General features: G+C 41.1%; 1 protein-coding gene across 4 annotated transcripts in view; it reads right to left on the reverse strand.

Annotated features, from left to right (window-relative positions):
• Positions 1 to 25,804, reverse strand: part of LOC139396016 (glypican-6-like) — a 94,896-nt gene that overhangs the window by 67,965 nt on the left and 1,127 nt on the right. Inside the window, exon 1 of one of the 4 annotated variants that reach the window (XM_071143290.1) lies at positions 19,045 to 19,133. The exons of the other annotated variants lie outside the window; for them this stretch is intronic. Within the exon in view, the coding sequence (XP_070999391.1) occupies positions 19,045 to 19,060 (16 nt within the window). The 5' untranslated portion in view covers positions 19,061 to 19,133. Of the gene's footprint in view, positions 1 to 19,044; positions 19,134 to 25,804 lie in introns of those variants that run through there. 4 annotated transcript variants of the gene reach the window in all.

Raw genomic sequence — 25,804 nt, forward strand, 5'->3', positions numbered from 1 at the left:
GGAAGTGTACTTCGCCAGACTGCCAATAACCTTGCCTTCATCCAGGCCAAAGTGGCAAGACATGGTAGTGATGACACCATAGGCCTTGTTGATCTCTGCACAAGACAGCATACTTGGGGTCCAACATGCACGGTGTGGCATGTATGGGCTTCAGGCAGAAGTCTTCATGCTTTTTGATGGATTTCAGAACTGCAGTTTCCTCTGCTTGGAACAGTGAAGTGGACAGGGCAGTAAGGATTTCTTCTCTTACATCTGCAAGCAGAGTCTGAACATCAGACAGGATGGCATTGTCTCCCTCAATCAGTGCAATGGCTACTGCTATAGGTTCCTCTTGACGGGGCTCTCGATATCGGCAGACTGTGATAAGGCCATTTCTTGGAGACTCCTTCCCCTCAAGGAGACTGTCAAACATGATGACACCACCCCAACAGGTGTTTCTGGGCAGCTTCAATGTGGTGCTCTTGTTCTTCTCACTTTGCTTGGTGAGGTAGATTGCTTCTATAACTTGATGACCCTTCACATACCTAACCATTTCCTTGGCTCTCTTGTAGAGTGTATCCATTGTTGTCAGTGCCATGATGTCCTTGAGGAGCAGATTCAATGCATGAGCAGCACAGACAACGGGTGTGATGTGAGGGTAGGACTTCTCCACTTTAGACCAAGCAGCCTTCATGTTTGAAGCATTATCTGTCACCAGTGCAAATACCTTGTGTTGTCCAAGGTCATGGAGGACTGCCTTCAGCTTATCTGCAATGTGCAGACCGGTGTGTCTGTTGTCCCTTGTGTCTGGGCTGTTGTAGTATATTGGTTGAGTGGTGGAGATTAAGTTAATTATTCCTTGCTCACGAGCATTTGACCACCCATCAGGGAACATTCAGAAATCTCTTCCAATACATATTTCCTGTGAGCATCAGCGGTGAACCAGTTGCATTCACAGCTCGAGCAAGACATTCCTTAGCATTTCTCTGACTAAGTTCCTCCATTGATTCAAAATAACTTCTGATTCCAGGAGGACCATGAGCTGTTGCTATCAATGAGGTGTCTGATTCATATTTTTCACCTTGAATAGAAGTAGAGGGACTTTTGTCAGAGGTTGCTTGTTGTGAGCACTGAGGGAACTTTATGCACTTGGCCAGATGATTCTGCATCTTTGTTGCATTCTTCACATATGATTTGGCACAGTTTTTGCAAATGTACACAGCTTTTCCATCTACATTAGCTGCAGTAAAATGTCTCCATATATCAGATAGTGCCCGTGGCATTTTCCTGTAAAGATTAGAATAAATAAAATGTGTTAAAAAAAACCCAAATACAATTCGATGTACAGATAAAAAGTTAAGCATTTAGATTAAACAACTCCTTTGTACGATAAATGTTTTAAAATGAAACATGAATGGAAACAGGTGAATTAACACTCCTCAGTTAGCAGGCTCAAGCAAGCTAACACCCACATGGTAGCAAAAACTAACTTGCAGAAATTGTTAACAAGTTAGAAATGATTTAAACACACTTTGCTGTAGGCTACTATTTACTAGTTAACACAAAATCATGTATGTCATAAAATATATTCACCCCACCTAGTATTGTAATCAAAACTTACCATAAAGCATGTAGTCCTTGGCTCAGACAGTGCAGTAGTGTGGGGTCAATAGCATATCACTAGTGTGCAAGATCTTGAGAATCAGCTGTACATGTGATGGATGAGTGCACTGTGCATGAAGGGGGTTGCAATTCCATTGGGGATAGTTTAACCAAAACATGCCACAAAACCTAGAATTGCCTTATGTGTAGCCCACAAAAAAAGGTTAACTGTTATAAGCTAACTTTGATGAATTTAAGCAAAATTCCAGGGCTTAACTTCCCATGGAAATCTGGAAATTTACTGGAATGTTTACGAGCCTTTGCCACCCTATTCAAGTATAACGGAAAGTGCTTTAAATGTAATATATTATCCTAGGGAGGATGAAAACCAAATCCTGTCAAACAAATCATGAGGTAAATCACTCTAAAACAAAAGTACTTTGTCCCCCTTTTTGAAGTCAATATTATTCATTAATAAAAAGCATGAGCTGGCGCACACCCAGATAAAATTAATATGTGTAGAGGTACTGACTAAAGGTGATTAAACTGTAAGCTATAAAAAGAGAGAGTTGCACACTACATATACCAACACCCAGTAATTTATTGGGTAAAACACCAACGTTTCTGCATCACTGTGCCTTCTTCAGGTTTAATATTTTTTATTAAACCAAATAAAAAAAAGTGCTGAGGCAAATGACCACACGTTTGCCTGCTGTGCTGATCTCTGCAATGTGGATAGATGGCAATCGCCACACAATGCTACAAATTAAGAAACATACACATAGATCATACATACAGTATATTCAGACCTTCACTTTTTCCACATTTTGTTAGTGTGATCGAAATGTTTAAGTTTGTGCTTTTCTAATAACCAATTCCTGTGTTAATGCATGTGACTGACTGAACAAATCCTCACTATCAGTATCTGCAATTTGACAGTACACCCAGAACCTTGTTTTGAGAAAGGGAAATATCAGTTAAGATAGAAGCCTCGTGAGGTATTGGTCTGTCACATGACAAATTAATTATGAATGATGAATAAGCTAAATCATGCAAAAATAACTTGTCTGTATATAGGAGAACTAACTGGACTGTCCGTGGTGGAGCTCCTGATCGACATGTGTACTTGGTGCATTGAGTTGGTTGGGACCTCTTGAGCATGCTGTTGATAAACAAATTATTAATTTAAGATTGACTTAGTGTCCGTGTAAGAATTCCCATGACATTACATGGGATTTTTTTTATTTTTATGTATTTGCTCATCAATAACCTATAATGAGAAAGCAAATGTTTTTTTAAATGTTAGCAAATGTATATATATATAAAAAATATATTTACATAAGTATTCAGACCCTTTATTCAGTACCCTGTTGAAGCACCTTTTGCAGCCTCGAGTCTTCTTGGGTATGACAATACAAGCTTGGCAAACTCTTTGGGGAGTTTCTCCCATTCTTCCCTGCAGATCCTCTCAGGCTCTGCCAGGTTGGATGGAGCGTCGCTGCAAAGCTATTTTCAGGTATCTCCAGAGATATTCCAGCGGGTTCAAGTCCGGGCTCTGCTGGGCCACTCAAGGATATTCAGAGACTTGCCCCGAAGCCACTACTGTGTTGTCTTGGCTGTGTGCTTCGGGTCGAACTTTTGCCCCAGTCTGAGGTCCTGAGCAGGTTTTCATCAAGGATCTCTCTCTACTTTGCTCCTTGTTTCTCATGGTCTGAGAGTCCATTAGGTGCCTTTTGGCAAACTCCAAGCGGGATGTCATGTTCCTTTTACTGAGGAATGGCTTCCATCTGGCCATTCTACCATAAAGGCCTGATTGGTGGAGTGCTGCAGAGATGGTTGTCCGTCTGGAAGGTTTTCCCATCTCCACAGAGGAACTCTGGAGCTCTGTCAGTGACCATTGGGTTCTTGGTCACCTCCCAGAATAAAGCACTTCTCCCCACGATTGCTCAGTTTGGCCAAGCGGCCAGCTCTATGAAGAGTCTTGGTGGTTCCAAATAGATTTCAACTGATTAGGATTTTTCAACACCGATACCGATTGTTGGAGGACCAAAAAAATCTGATACTGATTAATATATATATATAAAATAATTACAACAATACTGAAATAACACCTATTTTAACTTAATATAATACATAAATAAAATCAATTTAGTCTCAAATAAATAATCAAACATGTTTGATTTGGTTTAAATAACACAAAAACAGTGTTGGAGAAGAAAGTAAAAGTGCAATATGTGCCATGTAAAAAGGCTAACGTTTAAGTTCCTTGCTCAGAACATGAGAACATATGAAAGCTGGTGGTTCCTTTAACATGAGTCTTCAATATTCCCAGTTAGGAAGTTTTAGGTTGTAGTTATAGGAATTATAGGACCATTTCTCTATACCATTTGTATTTCATTTACCTTTGACTATTGGATGCTCTTATAGGTACTACAGTATTACCAGCCTAATCTCAGGAGTTGATAGGCTTGAAGTCATAAACAGCACTGTGCTTCAAGCACTGCGAAAAGCTGCTGGCAAACGCAGGAAAGTGCTGCATACGAGCCTGTCGCTGTCTACCACCACTCAGACTGCTCTATCAAATATCAAATCATAGACTTAATTATAATATAATAAAACACACAGAAATACAAGCCTAGGTCATTAATATGGTCTAATCCAGAAACTATAATTTCAAAAACAAAACATTTATTATTTCAGTGAAATACAGAACCGTTCTGTATTTTATCGAACGGGTGGCATCCCTAAGTCTAAATGTTGCTGTTACATTGAAGGTTGTGCAATGTTGTCATAATTGTGTAAAATTCTGGCCAATTAATTACGGAATTTGCTAGGAAGAAATGGTTTTCACACAGTTTGCAACGAGCCAGGTGGCCCAAACTGCTGCATATACCCTGACTCTGCTTGCACAGAACGCAAGAGAACTGATGCAATTTCCCTAGTTAATATAGCCTGATAACATGAATTTATATTAACTAAATATGCACGTTTAAAAAAAGGGTGTATTGATTTTAAGAAAAGGCATTGATGTTCATGGTTAGGTACATTGGTGCAACGACAGTACTTTTTCGCGAATGCGCTTGTTAAATCATCAAGTAGGATATATATTTTTGGGCGTTTTCTATTCAATGCCATTGCCCGTATCCATTGACTTAGGACTCAAATTGCCGTTCCTATGCCTTCCACTAGATGTCAACAGTCTAGAAATTATTTCAGGCTTGTATTCTGAAAAATGGGGGAATAAGAGCAGTCTGAATGAGTGGACCTTGCCGTGTCACAGCTTTTTTATGCGCGTGACCGAGAGAATGCCTTTCTTGTTTACCTTTTATATTGACGACGTTATTGTCCAGTTGAAATATTATTGATAATTTAGACTAAAAAACAACCTGAGGATAGAATACAAACATCGTTTGACATGTTTCTATGAACTTTACGGATACAATTTGGAATTTTTTTGTGACTGCGTTTTAGCCTGAAGAATTACTGAAGAAAACGCGAACAAAATGGAGGTTTTCGGATATAAAGAGACTTTATAGGAGAAAAGGAACATTTACTGAATAAATGAATGTCTTCTGAGTGCAAACATATGAAGATCATCAAAGGTAAGTGATTAATTTTCTCTATTTCTGTCTTGTGTAACTCTTCTACTTGGCTGGTTACTTTTTGTAATGATTTGTCTGCTGGGCTATGTTCTCAAATAATCGTAAGGTATGCTTTCACCGTAAAGCATTTTTGAAATCTGACACAGTGGTTGGATTCACAAGAAGTTAATCTTTAAACCTATGTAAAATAGTTGTATCTTTTCTACATTTTTATAATGAGTATTTCAGTATTTGAATTTGGCGCTATGCAATCTCACTGGATGTTGGCCAGGTAGGACGGCGTCCCACATACCCTAGAGAGGTTAACTAGTGATTATGTGAAGATTGATAGTTTTTTTATAAGGTAAGCTAAATGCTATCTAGCAACCTACCTTGGCTCCTTGCTGCACTCTCGCAACAGGTGGTCAGCCAGCCACGCAGTCTCCTCGTGGAGTGCAATCAGCATCCAAAAATGCAGATTACCGATTGTTATAAAAACTTGAAATCGGCCTGAATTAATCGTCGACCTCTAGTTCCAAACATCTTCCATTTAAGAATGATGGGGACCTTCAATGATGCACACAAATGTTTTGGTACCCTTCTCCAGATCTGTGTCTTGACACAATCCTGTCTAGTAGCTCTACGGACAATTCCTTCAACCTTATATAGACAGGTGTGTGCCTGTCCAATCAATTGAATTTATCACAGCTGGACTCCAATCAAGTTGTAGATTGATCATCCTTGAGAAACTATGTAAACAGGATGCACCTGAGCTCAATTTCAAGTCTCCTAGCAGAGGGTCCGAATACTTATGTAATTAAGGTATGTTTTCTATTTTTAATACATTTGCAAAAAATATAAAAACTATTTTTGTTTGTCATTATGTGGTATTGTTTGTCAATTGAGGATTTTTTTAATCCATTTTAGAAACGGCTGTAACGAAATGTGGTAAAAGGGTCTTATTACACATACTCACAAATGATTTGAAAACAAACCCAATTTTGATAAACTCCCATAGCTATTGGGAGAAACACCACAGTGTGCCATCACAGCAGCAATATTTGTGACCTGTCTCCACAAGAAAAGTGCAACCAGTGAAGAACAAACACCATTGTAAATACAACCCATATGTGTTTATTTTCCCTTTTCTACTTTACTTGCACATAATGACATTTGAAAAGTCTACTATTTTGGAACTTTTGTGAGTGTAATGTTTACTGTTAAATGTTTTATTGTTTATTTAACTTGTTAAAATGTGTTTCCCATGCCAATAAAGCCCTTAAATTGACATTGAGAGATCGAGAGTGAGTCATAAGAGTACATGCATCTCACCCAGGACCATGTTCTTTAAATTCCCTGAGCTGTGTCACATGCTCGCCGCTCACTCCCTCATACAAACTTTTTGTTTCTTGGTAACCCAGTAAATCCCTTTCCCCCTCTTTTTCTGCAAGTCAAATCCACCTCTCTTTCTGTGTGTGCCTCAGTCTGTCACTCCGGGCCTCTCTCCCTCTGTTGTTGTTGTTCCCAGCTCCAGGGACCCTGTGGTGGGTCTTGGGGGTCTTGTGTGGAATGTTGCATGGAGGGAGGCAGACTGGCCTAAAAAAAAGAGGGTGCCCCACTGTTCCCACACACTGCATCCACTCCCCACTGATCTGTCACTCACTGGTGCAGTGGGGCGAGGATTGGGCCAGCCCGATGGTGTGAGGGATAGTGAGAGATGGCAGTGTGACCTCTTAATCCATAGATAGACAAAACACAGGGCCATTCCACTGATGCTACTGATATACCACAACAAATGCTGACATCTATAATGGGAATACACGTCATCCGTCTCAATGTTTCACGTTTTAATGTCACGTGCACACGTGCAGTTAAATGCCTTTCTTGCTAGCTCTAAACCAAACAATGCAGTAATCATTGGGGCGGCAGGTAGCCTATTGGTTAGAGCGTTGGGCCAGTAACCGAAAGGATGCTAGATCGAATCCCCAAACTGATATGGTAAAAATCTGTCGTTCTGCCCCTGAACAAGGCAATTAACCCACTTTTCCTAGGCCGTCATTGTAAAAAATTATTTGCCTAGTTAAATAAAGGTTAAATAAGGTTAGTAAGGTTAAATAAAACATTTAATTCACTATCAATGTCGTACTAAATGTTACATTAAAGGATCAGAATGTGGAAAAAAATTACATACTTGAGATAAGTTGAACACCAGCCATTGTGTCAGGTCAGACCTAAAATAATTTAGCTACTGTACAAGACCGGCACAACCTAACTACAAGTACTCGGTTTGTTGGTTCAGGTCTGCCAGGTGCAATGCTCTGGCAGGCTTGGGTTGCATTCCAAATGGCACCCTGGTCAAAAATGAGTGCACTACATAGGGAGCCATGTGGGACAAATATAATTTGTTTGTGGTGGGAATGATAAGCTTATTTGTCTGTGAATGTGGATACGGCGGCGGGTGCCAGGAGGAACACAGGTCACAGTGCTGCCATACCGCCAGGTCACCACGGGACAGGATACTGATAAGGCTGCTGCTACACCACTGAGCCAGCAGGCATGTGCACTAGCCCCCAGATCACCCCAGGTCAAGCAAGTCAGTCTCTCACACACACACACACACACACACACACACACACACACACACACACACACACACACAACTCCTCTCTAGGTTCACAATACCTATTCCTCCTGGTAAATATTGAAGTATTTGGCATGTAATGACAATTATCATTTGACAAACATGCTTTGTCTGATGGTAGTTACACAGCGTGATTTTTGTGCCAGGAACTATATGGGGAAAACGTTGGTAACACAGAATAAACATACATGAGAAAATGATATAAAATCAATACAAGGAAGAAGGCAAGTTCTACTGATTAGGCTGACACTGACTAGGCTAGGTACACTGTCTCTGCAATAATGAAAGCAGGTCACTTGTTTTGTGGTTCTGTTTCACTTAACACTGAGGTTAGGTAAGTCTCTTAATGTTTCACAGAAATTACTGACCTTAAGGGAAATGTTTAATAAAAAAATGTATTTAACCAGGTAGGCCAGTTGAGAACAAGTTCTCATTTACAACTGCGACCTGGCCAAGATAAAGCAAGGCAGTGTGACAAAAACATCAAAGTTACACTCGGGATAAACAGACATACAATAGAAAAGTATATATAAATTGTGTGCAAATGTAGTAAGATTAGGAAGGTAAGGCAAAAAATATGCAATAGTGGCAAAATAATTCCAATTTAGCATGAACACTGGAGTGATAGATGTGCAGATGATTATGTGCAAGTAGAGATACTGGGGTACAAAAGAGCAAAAAAACAAAAACAATATGGGGATGAGGTAGTTGGGTGTGCTATTTACAAATGGGCTGTGTACAGGTACAGTGTTTGGTAAGCTGCTCTGACAGCAGATGCTTAAAGTTAGAGAGGGAGATAAGTCTCCAGCTTCAATAATTTTTGCAATTTGTTCCGGTCATTGGCAGCAGAGAACTGGAAGTAACGGCGCAGTATATGGGGCTTTGGTGAAAAAACAGATGGCACTGTGATAGACTACATCCAACATGACAGTAGCTGTTTTTTTTTTTATTATGTTAAAACTGTAACCAGAGCAGAAGAGACCACACACGAACACTGGCCTGGCAGCTATAAAAGCTGCCCAGACCTGATCGTAGACTTCAGGAGACAGCAGAGAGCGCACGCCCCCATCCACAACGACGGGGCTGCAGTGGAAAAGGTTAAAAGCTTCAAGTTCCTTGGCGTACACATCACTGACAATCTGAAATGGTCCACGCACACAGTGTGGTGAAGAAGGTGCAACAGCGGCTCGTCAACCTCAGAAAGCTGAAGAAATCTGGCTTGGCTGCTAAGAAAGTCACATATTTTTACAGATGCACCATTGAGAGCATCCTGTCGGGCTGTATCACCACCTGGTACGGCAACCATCCACAACTGCAGGGCTCTCCAAAGGGTGGTGCGGTCTGCCCAACGCATCACCGGTGAGCATAATGCCTGCACTCCAGGATATTTACAGCCCTAGGTGTCACAGGAAGGCCAAAAAGATAAATCAAGGACCTCAGCCACCTGAGCCAAGGCCTGTTCAGCCCACTACCATCAAGAATACAAGGTCAGTACAGGTACATCAAAGCTAGGACCGAGAGACTTACAGTTGAAGTCGGAAGTTTACATACACTTAGGGTGGGAGTCATTAAGACTCGTTTTCAACCACTCCACACATTTCTTGTTAACAAACTACAGTTTTGGCAAGTCGGTTAGAACATCTACTTTGTGCATGACATGTCATTTTTCCAACAATTGTTTACAGACAGATTATTTCACTGTATCACAATTCCAGTGGGTCAGCAGTTTACATATATTAAGTTGACTGCCTTTAAACAGCTTGGAAAATTACAGAAAATGATTTAGAAGTTTCTGATAGGCTAATTGACATCATTTGAGTCAATTGGGGGTGTACCTGTGGATGTATTTCAAGGCCTACCTTCAAACTCGGTGCCTCTTTGCTTGACATCGTGGGAAAATCAAAAGAAATCAGCCAAGACCTCAGAAAAAAAATTGTAGAACTCCACAAGTCTGGTGCATCCTTGGGAGCAATTTCCAAACACCTGAAGGTACCATGTTCAACTGTACAAACAATAGTACGCAAGTATAAACACCATGGGACCATGCAGCTGTCATACTGCTCAGGAAGGAGACTCGGTCTGTCTCCCAGAGATGAACAAACTTTGGTGCGAAAAGTGGAAATCCATCCCAGAACAACAGCAAAGGACCTTGTGAAGATGCTGGAGGAAACAGGTACAAAGGTATCTACAGTGAGGGAAAAAAGTATTTGATCCCCTGCTGATTTTGTACGTTTGCCCACTGACAAAGAAATTATCAGTCTACAATTTTAACAGTAGATTTATTTGAACAGTGAGAGACAGAATAACAACAAAATCCAGGAAAACGCATGTCAAAAATGTTATAAATTGATTTGCATTTTAACGAGGGAGATAAGCATTTGACCCCTCTGCAAAACATGACTTAGTACTTGGTGGAAAAACCCTTGTTGGCAATCACAGAGGTCAGACGTGTCTTGTAGTTGGCCACCAGGTTTTTGTCCCACTCCTCTTTGCAGATCTTCTCCAAGTCATTAAGGTTTCGAGGCTGACATTTGGCAACTTGAACTTTCAACTCCCTCCAGAGATTTTATATGGGATTAAGGTCTGGAGACTGGCTAGGCCACCCCAGGACCTTAATGTGCTTCTTCTTGAGCCACTCCTTTGTTGCCTTGGCTGTGTGTTTTGGGTCATTGTCATACTGGAATACCCATCCACGACCCATTTTCAATGCCCTGGCTTTGGGAAGGAGGTTCTCACCCAAGATTTGACGGTACATGGTCCCGTCCAGCATCCCTTTGATGCGGTGAAGTTGTCCTGTCCCCTTAGAAGAAAAACACCCCCAAAGCATAATGTTTCCACCTCCATGTTTGACAGTGTGGATGATGTTCTTGGGGTCAAAAGCAGCATTCCTCCTCCTCCAAACACAGCGAGTTGTGTTGATGCCAAAGAGCTCCATTTTGGTCTCATCTGAACACAACACTTTCACCCAGTTTTCATCTGAATCATTCAGATGTTCATTGGCAAACTTCAGACAGGCATGTATATGTGCTTTCTTGAGCAGGGGGACCTTGCGGGTGCTGCAGGATTTCAGTCCTTCACGGCGTAGTGTTTCACCAATTGTTTTCTTTTTGACTACGGTCCCAGCTGCCTTGAGATCATTGACAAGATCCTCCAGTGTAGTTCTGTGCTGATTCCTCACCGTTCTCATGATCATTGCAACTCCACAAGGTGAGATCTTGCATGGAGCCCCAGGCCGAGGGAGATTGACAGCTCTTTTGTGTTTCTTCCATTTGCAAATAATCGCACCAACTGTTGTCACCTTCTCACCAAGCTGCTTGGCGATGGTCTTGTAGCCCATTCAAGCCTTGTGTAGGTCTACAATCTTGTCCCTGACATCCTTGGAGAGCTCTTTGGTAATGGCCATGGTGGAGAGTTTGGAATCTGATTGATTGCTTCTGTGGACAGGTGTCTTTTATACAGGTAACAAATGAGATTAGGAGCACTCCCTTTAAGAGTGTGCTCCTAATCTTAGCTCGTTATCTGTATAAAAGACACCTGGGAGCCAGAAATCTTTCTGATTGGGAGGGGGTCAAATACTTATTTCCCTCATTAAAATGCAAATAATTTTATAACATTTTTGACGTGCGTTTTCTGGATTTTGTTGTTTTTGTTTTTTGTTGTTATTCTGTCTCTCACTGTTCAAATAAACCTACCATTAAAATTAAAGACAGAATTTCTTTGTCAGTGGGCAAACGTACAAAATCAGCAGGGGATCAAATACTTTTTTCCCCCTCACTGTATATCCACAGTAAAACGAGTCCTATAATCGACAAAACCTGAAAAGTCGCTCAGCAAAGAAGAAGCCACTGCTCCAAAACTGCAAAACCATAAAAAAAGCCAAACTATGGTTTGCAACTGCAGATGGGGACAAAGATCATACTTTTTGGAGGAATATCCTCTGGTCTGATGAAACAAAAATAGAACTGTTTCACCATAATGACCATCATTATGCTTGGAGGGAAAAGGGGGAGGCTTGTGAAGAACACCATCCCAACCGTGAAACACGGGGGTGGCAGCATCATGTTGTGGGGGTGCTTTGCTGCAGGAGGGACTAGTGCGCTTCACAAAATAGCTGGAATCATGGAGGAAAATTATGCAGATATATTGAGTCGCAATTTTTTAATATTTTATTTTACCTTTATTTAACTAGGCAAGTCAGTTAAGAACAAAATATTATTTTCAATGACGGCCTAGGAACAGTGGGTTAACTGCCTGTTCAGGGGCAGAATGACAGATTTGTACCTTGTCAGCTCGGGATATGAACTTGCAACCTTTCTAGTCCAACGCTCTAACCACTAGGCTACCCTGCAAATGACCCCAAGCATACTTCCAAAGTTGTGGCAAAATGGCTTAAGGACAACAAAGTCAATGTATTGGAGTGGCCATCACAAAGCCAGGTCTGTCAGGAGGAATGGGGGAGGAAGAAAAAAAATTCACCCAACTTATAGTGTGAAGCTTGTGGAAGGCTACCCATAACGTTTGACCAAAGTTAAACAATTTAAAGGCAATGCTACCAAACACTAATTGAGTATATGTAAACTTCTGAATTTTTACTAGGATTACATTTCAGGAAACGTGAAAAAATTAGTTTAAATGTATTTGGCTAAGGTGTATGTAAACATCTGACTTCAACTGTACGCTATAACATCTGCTAAATATGTGTATGTGACTAATAACATTTGATATGACCCAGTTCCCCTAGCCTACTCTTATCTGCTAAATGTCATCGCAATAACACAACTTGCTATTTACCAAACCTTAAATATGCAGAGCCCACAGCCACCAGCAAAGATAATCAGAAGGGGAAGGCTTCCACTCATCTGCTAAGCCTCTTCAACTCACTCACTGGCTCACTGACAGGCCAATGTGCTGAGGTCATAGTTGCTTTGAGCTTCAGTCATAATGCACCGGACTGATTACGAGTGGGATGTTCCTGCAGCAGAAACGAAGAGGAGAAAATAACCCCACCCTTCTCCCCTTAGTCTATGATCCATGCCATTGCCCCATACCTGAGGCATGACATCAGGTCCAACCGCCAGTGTAAACCAAAACAGATTTTTCACTTAAGTAGAAATAGAAAAGAGAGAAACACAGCGTGGCGCATGGCTCGGATGGAATGAGGAGCCGTTGACATGGTAGGTACCAATCTGGTCAGTGTTAACCGCTCTGTTTTCTGCCTCTTTTGAAAAGCTGGTCCCTCCTGCCACCATGCAGAAAAGCACTTGACATTTTTCTATGCCACTGCCAGTGATTTTATGCCCCCCCCACCCCACCCCACACACCTCTCTGTAGCAGACACAGGGTACTCCATATAGAAGGCCTAGGGCCTGAATGTTGCTGCTTGTGACAAAGTTATCTGTATGAATACGTCTCTATGAGGTGTCCCTGATTATCTAGGGTGGATGTTTTCCCCTCAGTAAGTTTCTGTGACTGTTAGACTGTTGTTCTTTGTAGAATAGAACGTCATGTGCTCAAAGTATGTTCTTCTTTAGAATAACCAATATTTTGGCCATATCGCCCAGCACTATCATAAGAGTATTTTTCCAATGTTGGAAAGTATTTCAGGTTTTTGAATGATAAATGTTCTAAATGTGCATTCTGAGTAGAGCGTGACCCTACAGTGGCAACACATACATTCTAAGTGATTTCAATGGGTCTTTCTCCATTCTGATTGTTTTATACTGTTCAATTCAACCTACAATTATTTCCTCAATGTCCATCAATTTCTGTATATCCTGCACTCATTTGAGATTATCTCCACACTCCACACTGCTGCACAATATGGACAAAAAACTTGGGCTTATATTTAACCAAATGTTGAAGTTGCGATTTGACTTGCGATTTAGATCAAAACACTTGGGTGAACTGTCAGAATCATGGGAAATAGAAAGTCTATAATAATTCTATAGTTAGAATATGAACAATAATAGGTACTTTGAATACAGTGTTTGACATGACAACGGATGAAAATGCCAGGGAGGAGTTATTGTGACAGGGTAGGAACCAAAGTGATGGTCAATGTTTCCTAGGGACCCTATAATCTTTAGCTACATTAAAATGTTTCTTCACGTAGCCAACATAGTCATGCTTTACCTATTCCAATTTGATTTAGAAGATACTGCTGTACAAACATGATTTTAGGCCGACATCAGCACTGGTATCAGGCTGTGTTAACTAGCCATGTTTGCTCTGACTCAGTACATTTATTTGCATGCTAGCCAGCTAACTAAATAAAATCAAATGTTATTGGTCACATACATGGTTAGCAGATGTTAATGCAAGTGTAGCGAGATGCTTGTGCTTCTAGTTCCGACAGTGCAGTAATATCTAACAAGTAACAAATTCCCAACGACTACCTTATACACAAGTGTAAAGGAATGAATAAGAATATGCATATATAAATATATGGATGAGCGATGGCCGAAAGGCATAGGCAAGATGCAGTAGATGGTATAGAGTACAGTGTATACACATATACAGTGCCTTGCGAAAGTATTCGGCCCCCTTGAACTTTGCGAACTTTTGCCACATTTCAGGCTTCAAACATAAAGATATAAAACTGTATTTTTTTGTGAAGAATCAACAACAAGTGGGACACAATCATGAAGTGGAACGACATTTATTGGATATTTCAAACTTTTTTAACAAATCAAAAACTGAAAAATTGGGCGTGCAAAATTATTCAGCCCCCTTAAGTTAATACTTTGTAGCTCCACCTTTTGCTGCGATTACAGCTGTAAGTCGCTTGGGGTATGTCTCTATCAGTTTTGCACATCGAGAGACTGACATTTTTTCCCATTCCTCCTTGCAAAACAGCTCGAGCTCAGTGAGGTTGGATGGAGAGCATTTGTGAACAGCAGTTTTCAGTTCTTTCCACAGATTCTCGATTGGATTCAGGTCTGGACTTTGACTTGGCCATTCTAACACCTGGATATGTTTATTTTTGAACCATTCCATTGTAGATTTTGCTTTATGTTTTGGATCATTGTCTTGTTGGAAGACAAATCTCCGTCCCAGTCTCAGGTCTTTTGCAGACTCCATCAGGTTTTCTTCCAGAATGGTCCTGTATTTGGCTCCATCCATCTTCCCATCAATTTTAACCATCTTCCCTGTCCCTGCTGAAGAAAAGCAGGCCCAAACCATGATGCTGCCACCACCATGTTTGACAGTGGGGATGGTGTGTTCAGGGTGATGAGCTGTGTTGCTTTTACGCCAAACATAACTTTTTGCATTGTTGCCAAAAAGTTCAATTTTGGTTTCATCTGACCAGAGCACCTTCTTCCACATGTTTGGTGTGTCTCCCAGGTGGCTTGTGGCAAACTTTAAACAACACTTTTTATGGATATCTTTAAGAAATGGCTTTCTTCTTGCCACTCTTCCATAAAGGCCAGATTTGTGCAATATACGACTGATTGTTGTCCTATGGACAGAGTCTCCCACCTCAGCTGTAGATCTCTGCAGTTCATCCAGAGTGATCATGGGCCTCTTGGCTGCATCTCTGATCAGTCTTCTCCTTGTATGAGCTGAAAGTTTAGAGAGACGGCCAGGTCTTGGTAGATTTGCAGTGGTCTGATACTCCTTCCATTTCAATATTATCGCTTGCACAGTGCTCCTTGGGATGTTTAAAGCTTGGGAAATCTTTTTGTATCCAAATCCGGCTTTAAACTTCTTCACAACAGTATCTCGGACCTGCCTGGTGTGTTCCTTGTTCTTCATGATGCTCTCTGCGCTTTTAAGGGACTTCTAAAACTATCACAGTGCAGGTGCATTTATACGGAGACTTGATTACACACAGGTGGATTGTATTTATCATCATTAGTTATTTAGGTCAACATTGGATCATTCAGAGATTTTGAATATTTGTGATTGTTTTAGGTGACAAGACACATTTCTTCAGGTTCCTGAGATTGAAGAGGCGTTATCGCGTCATCTTCACCACTGTCTGTGTGGGTGGACCATTTCAGTTTGTCCGTGATGTGTACGTCGAGGAAAGTCCAGGACCCAGTTGCACAGGGCAGGGTCGAGACCCAGGGTCTCGAGCTTAATGGCGAGTTTGGAGTATACTATGGTGTTAAATGCTGAGCTGTAGTCAATGAACAAGCATTCTTACGTAGGTATTCCTCTTGTCCAGATGGGATAGGGTAGTGTGCAGTATGTTGCCGATTGCATCGTCTGTGGACCTATTGGGCGGTAAGCAAATTGGAATGGGTCTAGGGTATCAGGTGATATGATCCTTGGCTAGTCTCTCAAAGCACTTCATGATGACAAAAGTGAGTGCTACGGGGCGAGAGTAATTTAGTTCAGTTACCTTAGCTTTCTTGGGAACAGGAACAATGGTGGCCATCTTGAAGCATGTGGGCACAGCAGACTGGGATCGGGATTGATTGAAAATGTCCGTAAACACACCAGCCAGCATATGCTGTTAGGACGTGGCTAGGGATGCCGTCTGGGCCGGCAGCTTCGCGAGGGTTAACACGCTCAAATGTTTTACCCACAGTGAAGGCGAGCCCACCGGCGTTGGTAGCGGGCCGTGTCAGTGGCACTGTATTGTCCTCAAAGCGAGCAAAGAAGTTGTTTAACCTCTTTCAGCGAGGGGGCAATATTTTTATGTTTGGAAAAATAACGTTCCCAATGTAAACGGCCTATTTCTCAGGCCCATATGCTAGAATACGCATATAATTGACAGATTAAGATAGAAAAAAGTTTCCAAAACTGTCAAAATATTCTCTGTGGGTATAACAGAACTCATATTTCAGGTGAAACCTGGGTAAAATCAAACCAGGAAGTGGCTTCTATTTTGAAAGCTCCATGTTCCATAGCCTGCCTTCTCTCCATTTAAAGGGATATCAACCAGATTCCTTTTCCTATCGCTTCCTCAAGGTGTCAACAGTCTTTAGACATCGTTTCAGGCTTTTCTTTAGAAAAATTAGCGAGAAAGATAACATCGCGTAGTGGATAGCTGGGTGTTCGCATGATTTTTGCTTGTGCAACACAGCTTGGGCAGCCATTGTCTCTCCCTCTCCTACTGAAAAAGACAGTCGCGGTTGATATATTATCGATTATATATTTTACAAACAACCTGAGGATTGATTATAAAAACGTTTGACATGTTTCTGTGGACATTATGGATACTATTTGGAATTTGTGTCTGCGTTGTGACGGCTCGAGCCTGTGGATTTCTGAGCATAACGCCCAAAAAAACGGAGGTTTATTTATTCTGTAACTGGAAGTCTCGTGAGTGAAAACATCCAAAGCTCATCAAAAGGTAAGTGATTAATTTGATTGCTTTTCTGATTTTCATGACCAAACTACTTTGATGCTAGGTGTTCATAATGTTTTGTCTAGTGATCGCTAAACTTACAAACGCTTGGATTGCTTTCGCTGTAAAGCATATTTTCAAAATCTGACACGACAGGTGGATTAACAAAAATCTAAGCTGTGTTTTGCTATATTGCACTTGTGATTTCATGAATATAAATATTTGTAATATTATTTGAATGTGGCGCTCTGCAATTCAGCGGTTGTTGATGAAAATTATCCTGGGTAGCGTCAAGAAGTTAAATTTGTCTGGGAGCAAGACGTCGTTTGATCCAGAAAAACACCGGTTCCAACTTGCGCAACGTGACTACAAAATATCTCAAAAGTTACCTGTAAACTTTGCCAAAACATTTCAAACTACTTTTGTAATACAACTTTAGGTATTTTTTAACGTAAATAATCGATAAGAGACTGGATGATCTGTGTTCAATACAGGAGGAAAACAAACTGTAGCTAGCTTTCTGGTCACGCGCCTCTAACAGTACACTTTAAGTGAACCTTGATCAAGATGGCCGTACTTCTTCATTACACAAAGGAATAACCTCAACCAATTTCTAAAGACTGTTGACATCCAGTGGAAGTAATAGGGACTGCAAGAAGGTCCCTTAGAAATCTGGATTCCCAATGAAACCCCATTGAAAAGAGAGTGACCTCAAAAAAAATGGAATGGTTTGTCCTTGGGGTTTCGCCTGCTAAATAAGTTCTGTTATACTCACAGACATGATTCAAACAGTTTTAGAAACTTCAGTGTTTTCTATCCACATCTCATTTGAATTTGGGCATGCATTTCATCCGGACGTGAAAATACTGCCCCGTCACGAAGAAGTTAAAACCAAGCCTAACCAGCATTCGAGCGAAACTGAAAGTGTGAACCACCGCATTTAACCATGGCAAGTTCACTGGAAATTTGGCAGAACACAGAGTAGTCATTCCCGCCGCAAGGCAATCAAACAAGCAAAACATCAGTAGACAAAGTGGAGTTGCAATACAACGGCTCAGACACAAGACATATGTGTTAGGGTCTACAGACGATCACGGACTAGAAAAGGAAAACCAGCCACGTCGCAGACATCGACTTCTTGCTTCTAGACAAGATAAACACGTTATTTGCTCATTTGAGGATAACACAGTCCAACCGACGCAGCCCGCTACCAAGGAACTGTGGGCTCTCTTTCTCTGTGGCCAAAATGAGCAAGACATTGAACCTGTTATGGCTGCAATCCCGATACTGGGATTGATATGACAACTACCAGTGAAAATATAGGGCGCCAAATTCAAACCACAGAAATCTCATAATTACAATTCCTAAAACATCTATCATTTTAAGGCTATTCCCGTTGTTAATCCCACCAACGTGTCCGATTTCAAATAGGCTTTTCAGCGAAAGCACTACAAACGATTGTTAGGTCTCCACCAAACCACAATAAGCGCAGCCATTTTCCAGCGAAATATAGCATTCACAAAAACCAGAAATAAAGATAAAATGAATCACTAACCTTGAATTATCTTCATCAGATGACACTCATAGGACTTCATGTTACACAATACATGCATGTTTTGTTTGATAAAGTTCATATTTATATAAAACAAATTGAGTTTACATTGGCTATTTAGATTCACTAGTTCCAAAAACATCAAGTGATTTTGCATAGCCACATCGTTTCAACCGAAATACTCATCATAAATGTAGATGATAATACAAGTATACACATGGAATTATAGATATACCACTCCTTAATGCAACCGCTGTGTCAGATTTCAAAAAAAGTTTACGGAAAAAGCAACCCATGCAATAATCTGAGACGGCGCTCAGAACAGTAGCCAAATTAGCCTCCATGTTGGAGTCAACAGAAACCAGAAAATACATGATAAATGTTTCCTTACCTTTGATGAACTTCATCAGAATGCAGTTCTAGAAATCCCAGGTCCACAATAAATGCTTGATTTGTTCGAAAATGTCCGTTATATATGTCCAATTAGCTACTTTGGTTAGCGTGTTTGGTAAACAATTCCAAAGTCACGAGGCGCGTCCACTATAACGTGACAAAATGTCCAAAAGTTCCGTAACAGTCAGTAGAAACATGTCAAACAATGTACTGAATCAATCTTTAGAAGGTTGTTTACATATATCTTGAAAAACGTTCCAGCCGGAAAATTAGAGTTACTTCAGATGAGCGGTGGAACGCAAGTCCTTCCCCTGTGAACGCACCTGGTGAAAGCATGGTCCACTCATGGCTGTGGTGACTATTTCCTGTGTCAATCGACCCCCCTTCACATTAGAGTCATCAGACAAAGTTCTATTGACTGCTGACATCTAGTGGAAGGCGTAGGAAGTGAAAACCCATCCATATCGCTGTAATTTCAATGAGACCTTGGTTGAAAATCTGCCACCTCCAGAAAAAAAAACAGGAAGTGGAATTTCACAGGTTTTTGCCTGCTATACGAGTTCTGTTATACTCACAGACATAATTCAAACAGTTTTAGAAACTTCAGAGTGTTTTCTATCCAATACTAATATGCAAATATTAGCAACTATGACTGAGTAGCAGGCCGTTTGATATGGGCACCTTTCATCCAAGCTACTCAATACTGCCCCTGCAGCCATAAAAAGTTAAACGTGTTAACCCTTGCAAGACTGCCGGCCCAGACGGCATCCTAAACCGCGTCCTCAGAGCATGCGCTGACCAGCTGTCTGGTGTATTTACAGACATTAAATCTCTCCCTATCCCAGTCTGCTGTCCCCACATGCTTCAAGATGGCCACCATTGTTCCTGTACCCAAGAATGCAAAGGCAACTGATATAAATGACTATCGCCTCAAAGCACCCACTTCTGTCGTCATGAAGTGCTTTGAGAGACTAGTCAAGGATCCTATTACCTCTACCTTACCTGATACCCTAGACCCACTTCAATTTGCTTACCGCCCCATAGGTCCACAGATGATGCAATCACACTGCACAATCCCATCTGGACAAGAGGAATACCTAAATACCTATGTAAGAATGCTGTTCATTGACTACAGGGAGGAGGTGAGGGCTCTGGGAGTGTGGTGTCAGGAAAATAACCTCTCACTCAACGTCAACAAAACAAAGATGATCTTGGACTTCAGGAAACAGTAGAGGGAGCACCCTCCTATCCACATCGACGGGACAGCAGTGGACAAGGTGGAAAGTTAAGTTCCTCAGCGTACATATTTATTTTATTTTTATTCCACCTTTATTTAACCAGGTAGGCTAGTTGAGAACAAGTTCTCATTTACAACTGCGACCTGGCCAAGATAAAGCATAGCAGTGTGAACAGAAAGCCACACAGAGTTACACATGGAGTAAACAATAAACAAGTCAATAACACAGTAGAAAAAAAATTACATTTAAAAAAAAAAGTATATACAGTGTGCAAAAGGCACGAGGGAGGACAATAATTACAATTTAGCAGATTAACACGAGTGATAAATAATCAGATGGTCATGTGCAGGTAGATATACTGGTGTGCTAAAGAGCAGAAAAATAAATAAAAACAGTATGGGGGTGAGGTAGGTAAATTGGGTGGGCTATTTACCGATGGACTATGTACAGCTGCAGCGATCGGTTAGCTGCTCAGATAGCAGATGTTTAAAGTTGGTAAGGGAGATAAAAGTCTCCAACTTCAGCCATTTTTGCAATTCGTTCCAGTCACAGGCAGCAGAGAACTGGAAGGAAAGGCGGCCAAATGAGGTGTTGGCTTTAGGGATGATCAGTGAGATACACCTGCTGGAGCACGTGCTACGGGTGGGTGTTGCCATTGTGACCAGTGAACTGAGATAAGGCGGAGCTTTACCTAGCATGGACTTGTAGATGACCTGGAGCCAGTGGGTCTAGCGACGAATATGTAGCGAGGGCCAGCCGACTAGAGCATACAGGTCGCAGTGGTGGGTGGTATAAGGTGCTTTAGTAACAAAGCGGATGGCACTGTGATAAACTGCATCCAGTTTGCTGAGTAGAGTATTGGAAGCCATTTTGTAGATGACATCGCCGAAGTCGAGGATCGGTAGGATAGTCAGTTTTACTAGGGTAAGTTTGGCGGCGTGAGTGAAGGAGGCTTAGTTGCGAAATAGAAAGCCGATTCTAGATTTGATTTTGGATTGGAGATGTTTGATATGAGTCTGGAAGGAGAGTTTACAGTCTAGCCAGACACCTAGAAACTTATAGATGTCCACATATTCTAGGTCGGAACCATCCAGGCTGGTGATGCTAGTCGGGCGTGCGGGTGCAGGCAGCGAACGGTTGAAAAGCATGCATTTGGTTTTACTAGCGTTTAAGAGCAGTTGGAGGCCACGGAAGGAGTGTTGTATGGCATTAAAGCTCGTTTGGAGGTTAGATAGCACAGTGTCCAAGGAAGGGCCAGAAGTATACAGAATGGTGTTGTCTGCGTAGAGGTGGATCAGGGAATCGCCCGCAGCGAGAGCAACATCATTGATATATACAGAGAAAAGTGTCGGCCCGAGAATTGAACCCTGTGGCACCCCCATAGAATCCTAGAGGACCGGACAACATGCCCTCCAATTTGACACACTGAACTCTGAATTATATCACTGATAAACTGAAATAGTCTACCCACACAGACAGTGTGGTGAAGAAGGCGCAACAGCGCCTCTTCAACCTTAGGAGAATGAAATTTAGCTTGTCATCTAAAACCCTCACAAACTTTTACAGATGCACAATTGAGAGCATCCTGTCGGGCTGTATCACTGCCTGGTACTGCAAATGCACCGCCCACAACCGCAGGGCTCTCCAGAGGGTGGTGCGGTCTGCACAAGGCATCACCAGGGGCAAACTACCTGCCCTCCAGGGCACCTACAGCACCCAATGTCACAAGGCGGCCAAAAGATCCTCAAGGACAACAACCACCCGAACCACTGCCCCGCTACCATCCAGAAAGCGATGTCCGTACAGGTACATAAAAGCTTTGACAAAGAGAATGAAAAACAGCTTCTATCTCAAAGCCATCAGACTGTTAAATAGCGATCACTAGCACAGAGATGCTGCTGCCTATATACAGACTTGAAATCATTGGCCACTTTAATAAAGGGAACAATGGGGCATTGGACTTGTAACCGAAAGGTTGCAAGATTGAATCCCAGAGCTGTCAAGGTAAAAATGTTGTTCTGCCCCTGAACAAGGCAGTTAACCCACTGTTCCTAGGCTGTCATTGAAAATAAGAATTTGTTCTTAACCGACTTGCCTAGTTAAATAAAAAGGTTAAAAAAGGTAACTTCAATAATGTTTACATATCTTGCATTACTCATCTCATAGTATTGAATACATATCTACTGTATTTTAGTCTATGCTGCTCTGACATTGCTCATCCATATATTTATATATTCTTAATTCCATTCCTTTACTTTACTTAGATTTGTGTGTATGAGGTATTTGTTGTGAAGTTGTTATATGACTTGTTAGACACTTAGTGCAGCAATAACTAATAACTGTCGGAACTAGAAGCACAAGCATTTCGCTACACCCGCAATTACATCTGATAAACACATGCATGTGACCAATTTGATTTCATTTGGTCTAATTTACTTGAAACAAAAGTCTACTGAAGTAAGACTTCGTCCTTGTGTTCCTTGTCTATTTACATTGTTTTGTTCACAAGCTAGGTTATTTTCCAATATTTGAGTTTCAACTGCTAGGGAAGAGAAGACAACACTGCTACTAGTCAGACTAACATGCTGACCACACCACCCGCATTGCGTGCGCAAGCATAGCTAAATAAATGGACACATACATACTATTCCAACATTTCATACAAACTGCTCGCGAGCATCTGCGTAGCCAGGCGCTAAATTAGATCTTGGTTCCATTTTTGATGCATGACGTGCTGCAAGTCCCACCTCTCCTATCTCTTTTGTTTTTAGGAGCATATACCCAACATGGGTGATTGAAAGATGAACTGGGTCCACACTCTAATTGGTGGTAGTAATGCACCTTAAAGTTGGTTCACAGAAGAAGACTGGAGGAGAGATTACTAGAAACTAACTAGGTTTCTCCTTTTATTTGTGTATTCATTTTCAGAGTACAGAACACATGACTGTGTGTGACTCAAAATGGGTCAAAATTCAACAAAGATCCAGAAAAAAAGGACATTGGGTTGTTATTTTACCTGAAATGCACAATGTTTATATCACAGGACAAATTAGCTAGCAACAGCAAGCTAGCTAGCTAAATGTCCAAGAATGTTTCATGTTTTTCAACCTGTCCCCAAACTAATATAGTTGGTTCAGAGTTCGTTTTGATATATCAACCTGCGTGTCCTGATCACGTCTGGTGTGGATGGACAAAATCAACATGCATGCGATGGGTCGTTACCATAGCAGCACCATAGCAGCACCCATAACCCGTAGCACACGCTCCAGCAGGTATATTTCACTGGTCACCCCCAAAGCCAATTCCTACTTTGGCTGCCTTTCCTTCCAGTTCTCTGCTGCCAATGACTGGAACAAATTGCAAAAATCACTGAAGCTGGAGAACCATATTTCCCTCATTAACTTTAAGCACCAGCTGTCAGAGCAGCTCACAGATCACTGCACACATCCAATCTGTAAATAGCCCATCCAACTACCTCATCCCCATACTGTTAATTATTTTTTTGCTCCATTGCACCCCAGTATCTCTACTTGCACATTCATCTTCTGCACATCTATCACTCCAGTGTTTAATTGCTAAATTGTAATTATTTTGCCACTATGGCCTATTTATTGCCTTACCTCCCTTATCTTACCTCATTTGCACACACTGTATATATACTTTTTTCCTCTATTGTTATTGACTGTATGTTTGTTTATTCCATGTGTAACTGTGTTGTTTTTGTCGCACTGCTTTGCTTTATCTTGGCCAGGTCGCAGTTATAAATGAGAACTTGTTCTCAACTAGCCTACCTGGCTAAATAAAGGGGAAATAAAAATAAAACATGTAAACATTAAAGGGGCAGATAAATGTTTCTCTGTGCTATTTTGGTTAAAAAAAACAGGTCACAAAGAATGTATGAAATTAAACAATATACCACATTACTTCTTACTAGCAATACATTTATTGTTTTATAAAAATCCCAAAGCACGCTCATCCGTTTTTTTGTGTTTTGTTGGAGTAATTTTAGCGTATTTGGCTGGTAAAAATGATTTTTTAAATCTACCTACCTAATCTTTGGCTGGAAGAGAGAATCCTACTAATAGGTGACGCAAAGAACCAACATGCTGATGACCATGTTTGTTAAAAGTGAAGATATGGATAATATGACATCATGACTTATAGAAAAGGAGACCAGAACCACATTCAACATATTATCCATGCAGCACTAAATCTAATATGGCCTGAAAGTTCCAACATGTTAGCAAAACCTGACATAAACCAAAAACTGAAACGGGGAAGGATGAGAGGAGGTGGGATTTAAAGTATGTGGGGCTCAGGGAAGAATTTCTTAGCCAGCCCCCCACCACCACTCTCGGCTCCCCTGTACAGCCATTTAGAATCTCCCCCAAAATGTGCATTACTTCCAACAGGAAGTGAAACTATACATTATTTACTAAATGTGCAGCCTATTGAGGGTTAACTTTGCACACATGGGACCAATCATTTTCCGACCAGAAAAAGACTGAGGGAAATAAATTAACACATGGGACATTAAGGATATGGACCTTGTTCCCCAAACTGACTTTTTACCTGGGATTTTGAGCAGTAAATTACTTGTAACTGGAAAGTTAAGCTTTTTTAACTCAAAATGTAGCATATATTATGTTCTTCTTTAGCTTTGAGAAATGTTATGATTTCTTTGAGAAAGTTGCGTAAATAATAAGATGTTATACTATTTTTTAAAAAGTATGTTTTTTGTTTCCCCAAAAATCTGGTCTTAAAAGTACCCGTCTGTCTTACAATCAAATAAAAACATCTAACAGACTATTACCCCGATAGAGACTGTGTGGCATGCTCTAAATTGACTTCTTATGCCAAATACATATCCACGTTTTCCTCCACAACACCGCAGGTAATAAGGGCCGCAAAGACACCACTTCGGAAGACAGGGTATACAATAGTGGATTGCACAGTTTGTATATTGTTTTAGTTCCTGTAGTTGTAAATCAGAAGAAGAAAAATCATAAATGAAGGAGGCAAGTATTTGCTGTTTATTTTTGCTGTGGAATATGGTAAAAACAAAAGTAATGCTGCGTTTAGATGGTATGATGTAGCGGTAAACCAGATGTTATTGTTGTCAATTCGAGAAATAAGGTAAATGCAATTGAGGCTGGCGGTGAATTGTGTCAGCCGCCAAGGGACACATATTGTAACTTCTGCAATAGCGTTGTTTTCTAACGGATGTTGATCTGCACGGTTTATTTACTAAAATCACCATAGCAACGCATACCATCTTGCGTTTGCGGTCAGTGTTTGTGGTTTTTGCTTTCCTCGTCTAAATGCAGCATAAGGCAACAACAGCCATGCAAATTTAGCCCAGGGGTGTCAAACTCATTTGCTCCGCAGACCGTATTCAGTCTAGCTCTTATTTCGGTGAATATCAAGAAACTGTCCAGTCGTGCCCGTAATACATTTTTTACTCAAACCACCGAGTTTATAATTAAAGGAGTTTCGGGGGGATTGTGAGTTTAGTTATTT

Source organism: Oncorhynchus clarkii, chromosome 3 (assembly GCF_045791955.1).
Source record: "Oncorhynchus clarkii lewisi isolate Uvic-CL-2024 chromosome 3, UVic_Ocla_1.0, whole genome shotgun sequence".
Classification (NCBI taxonomy): Eukaryota; Metazoa; Chordata; class Actinopteri; order Salmoniformes; family Salmonidae; genus Oncorhynchus; species Oncorhynchus clarkii.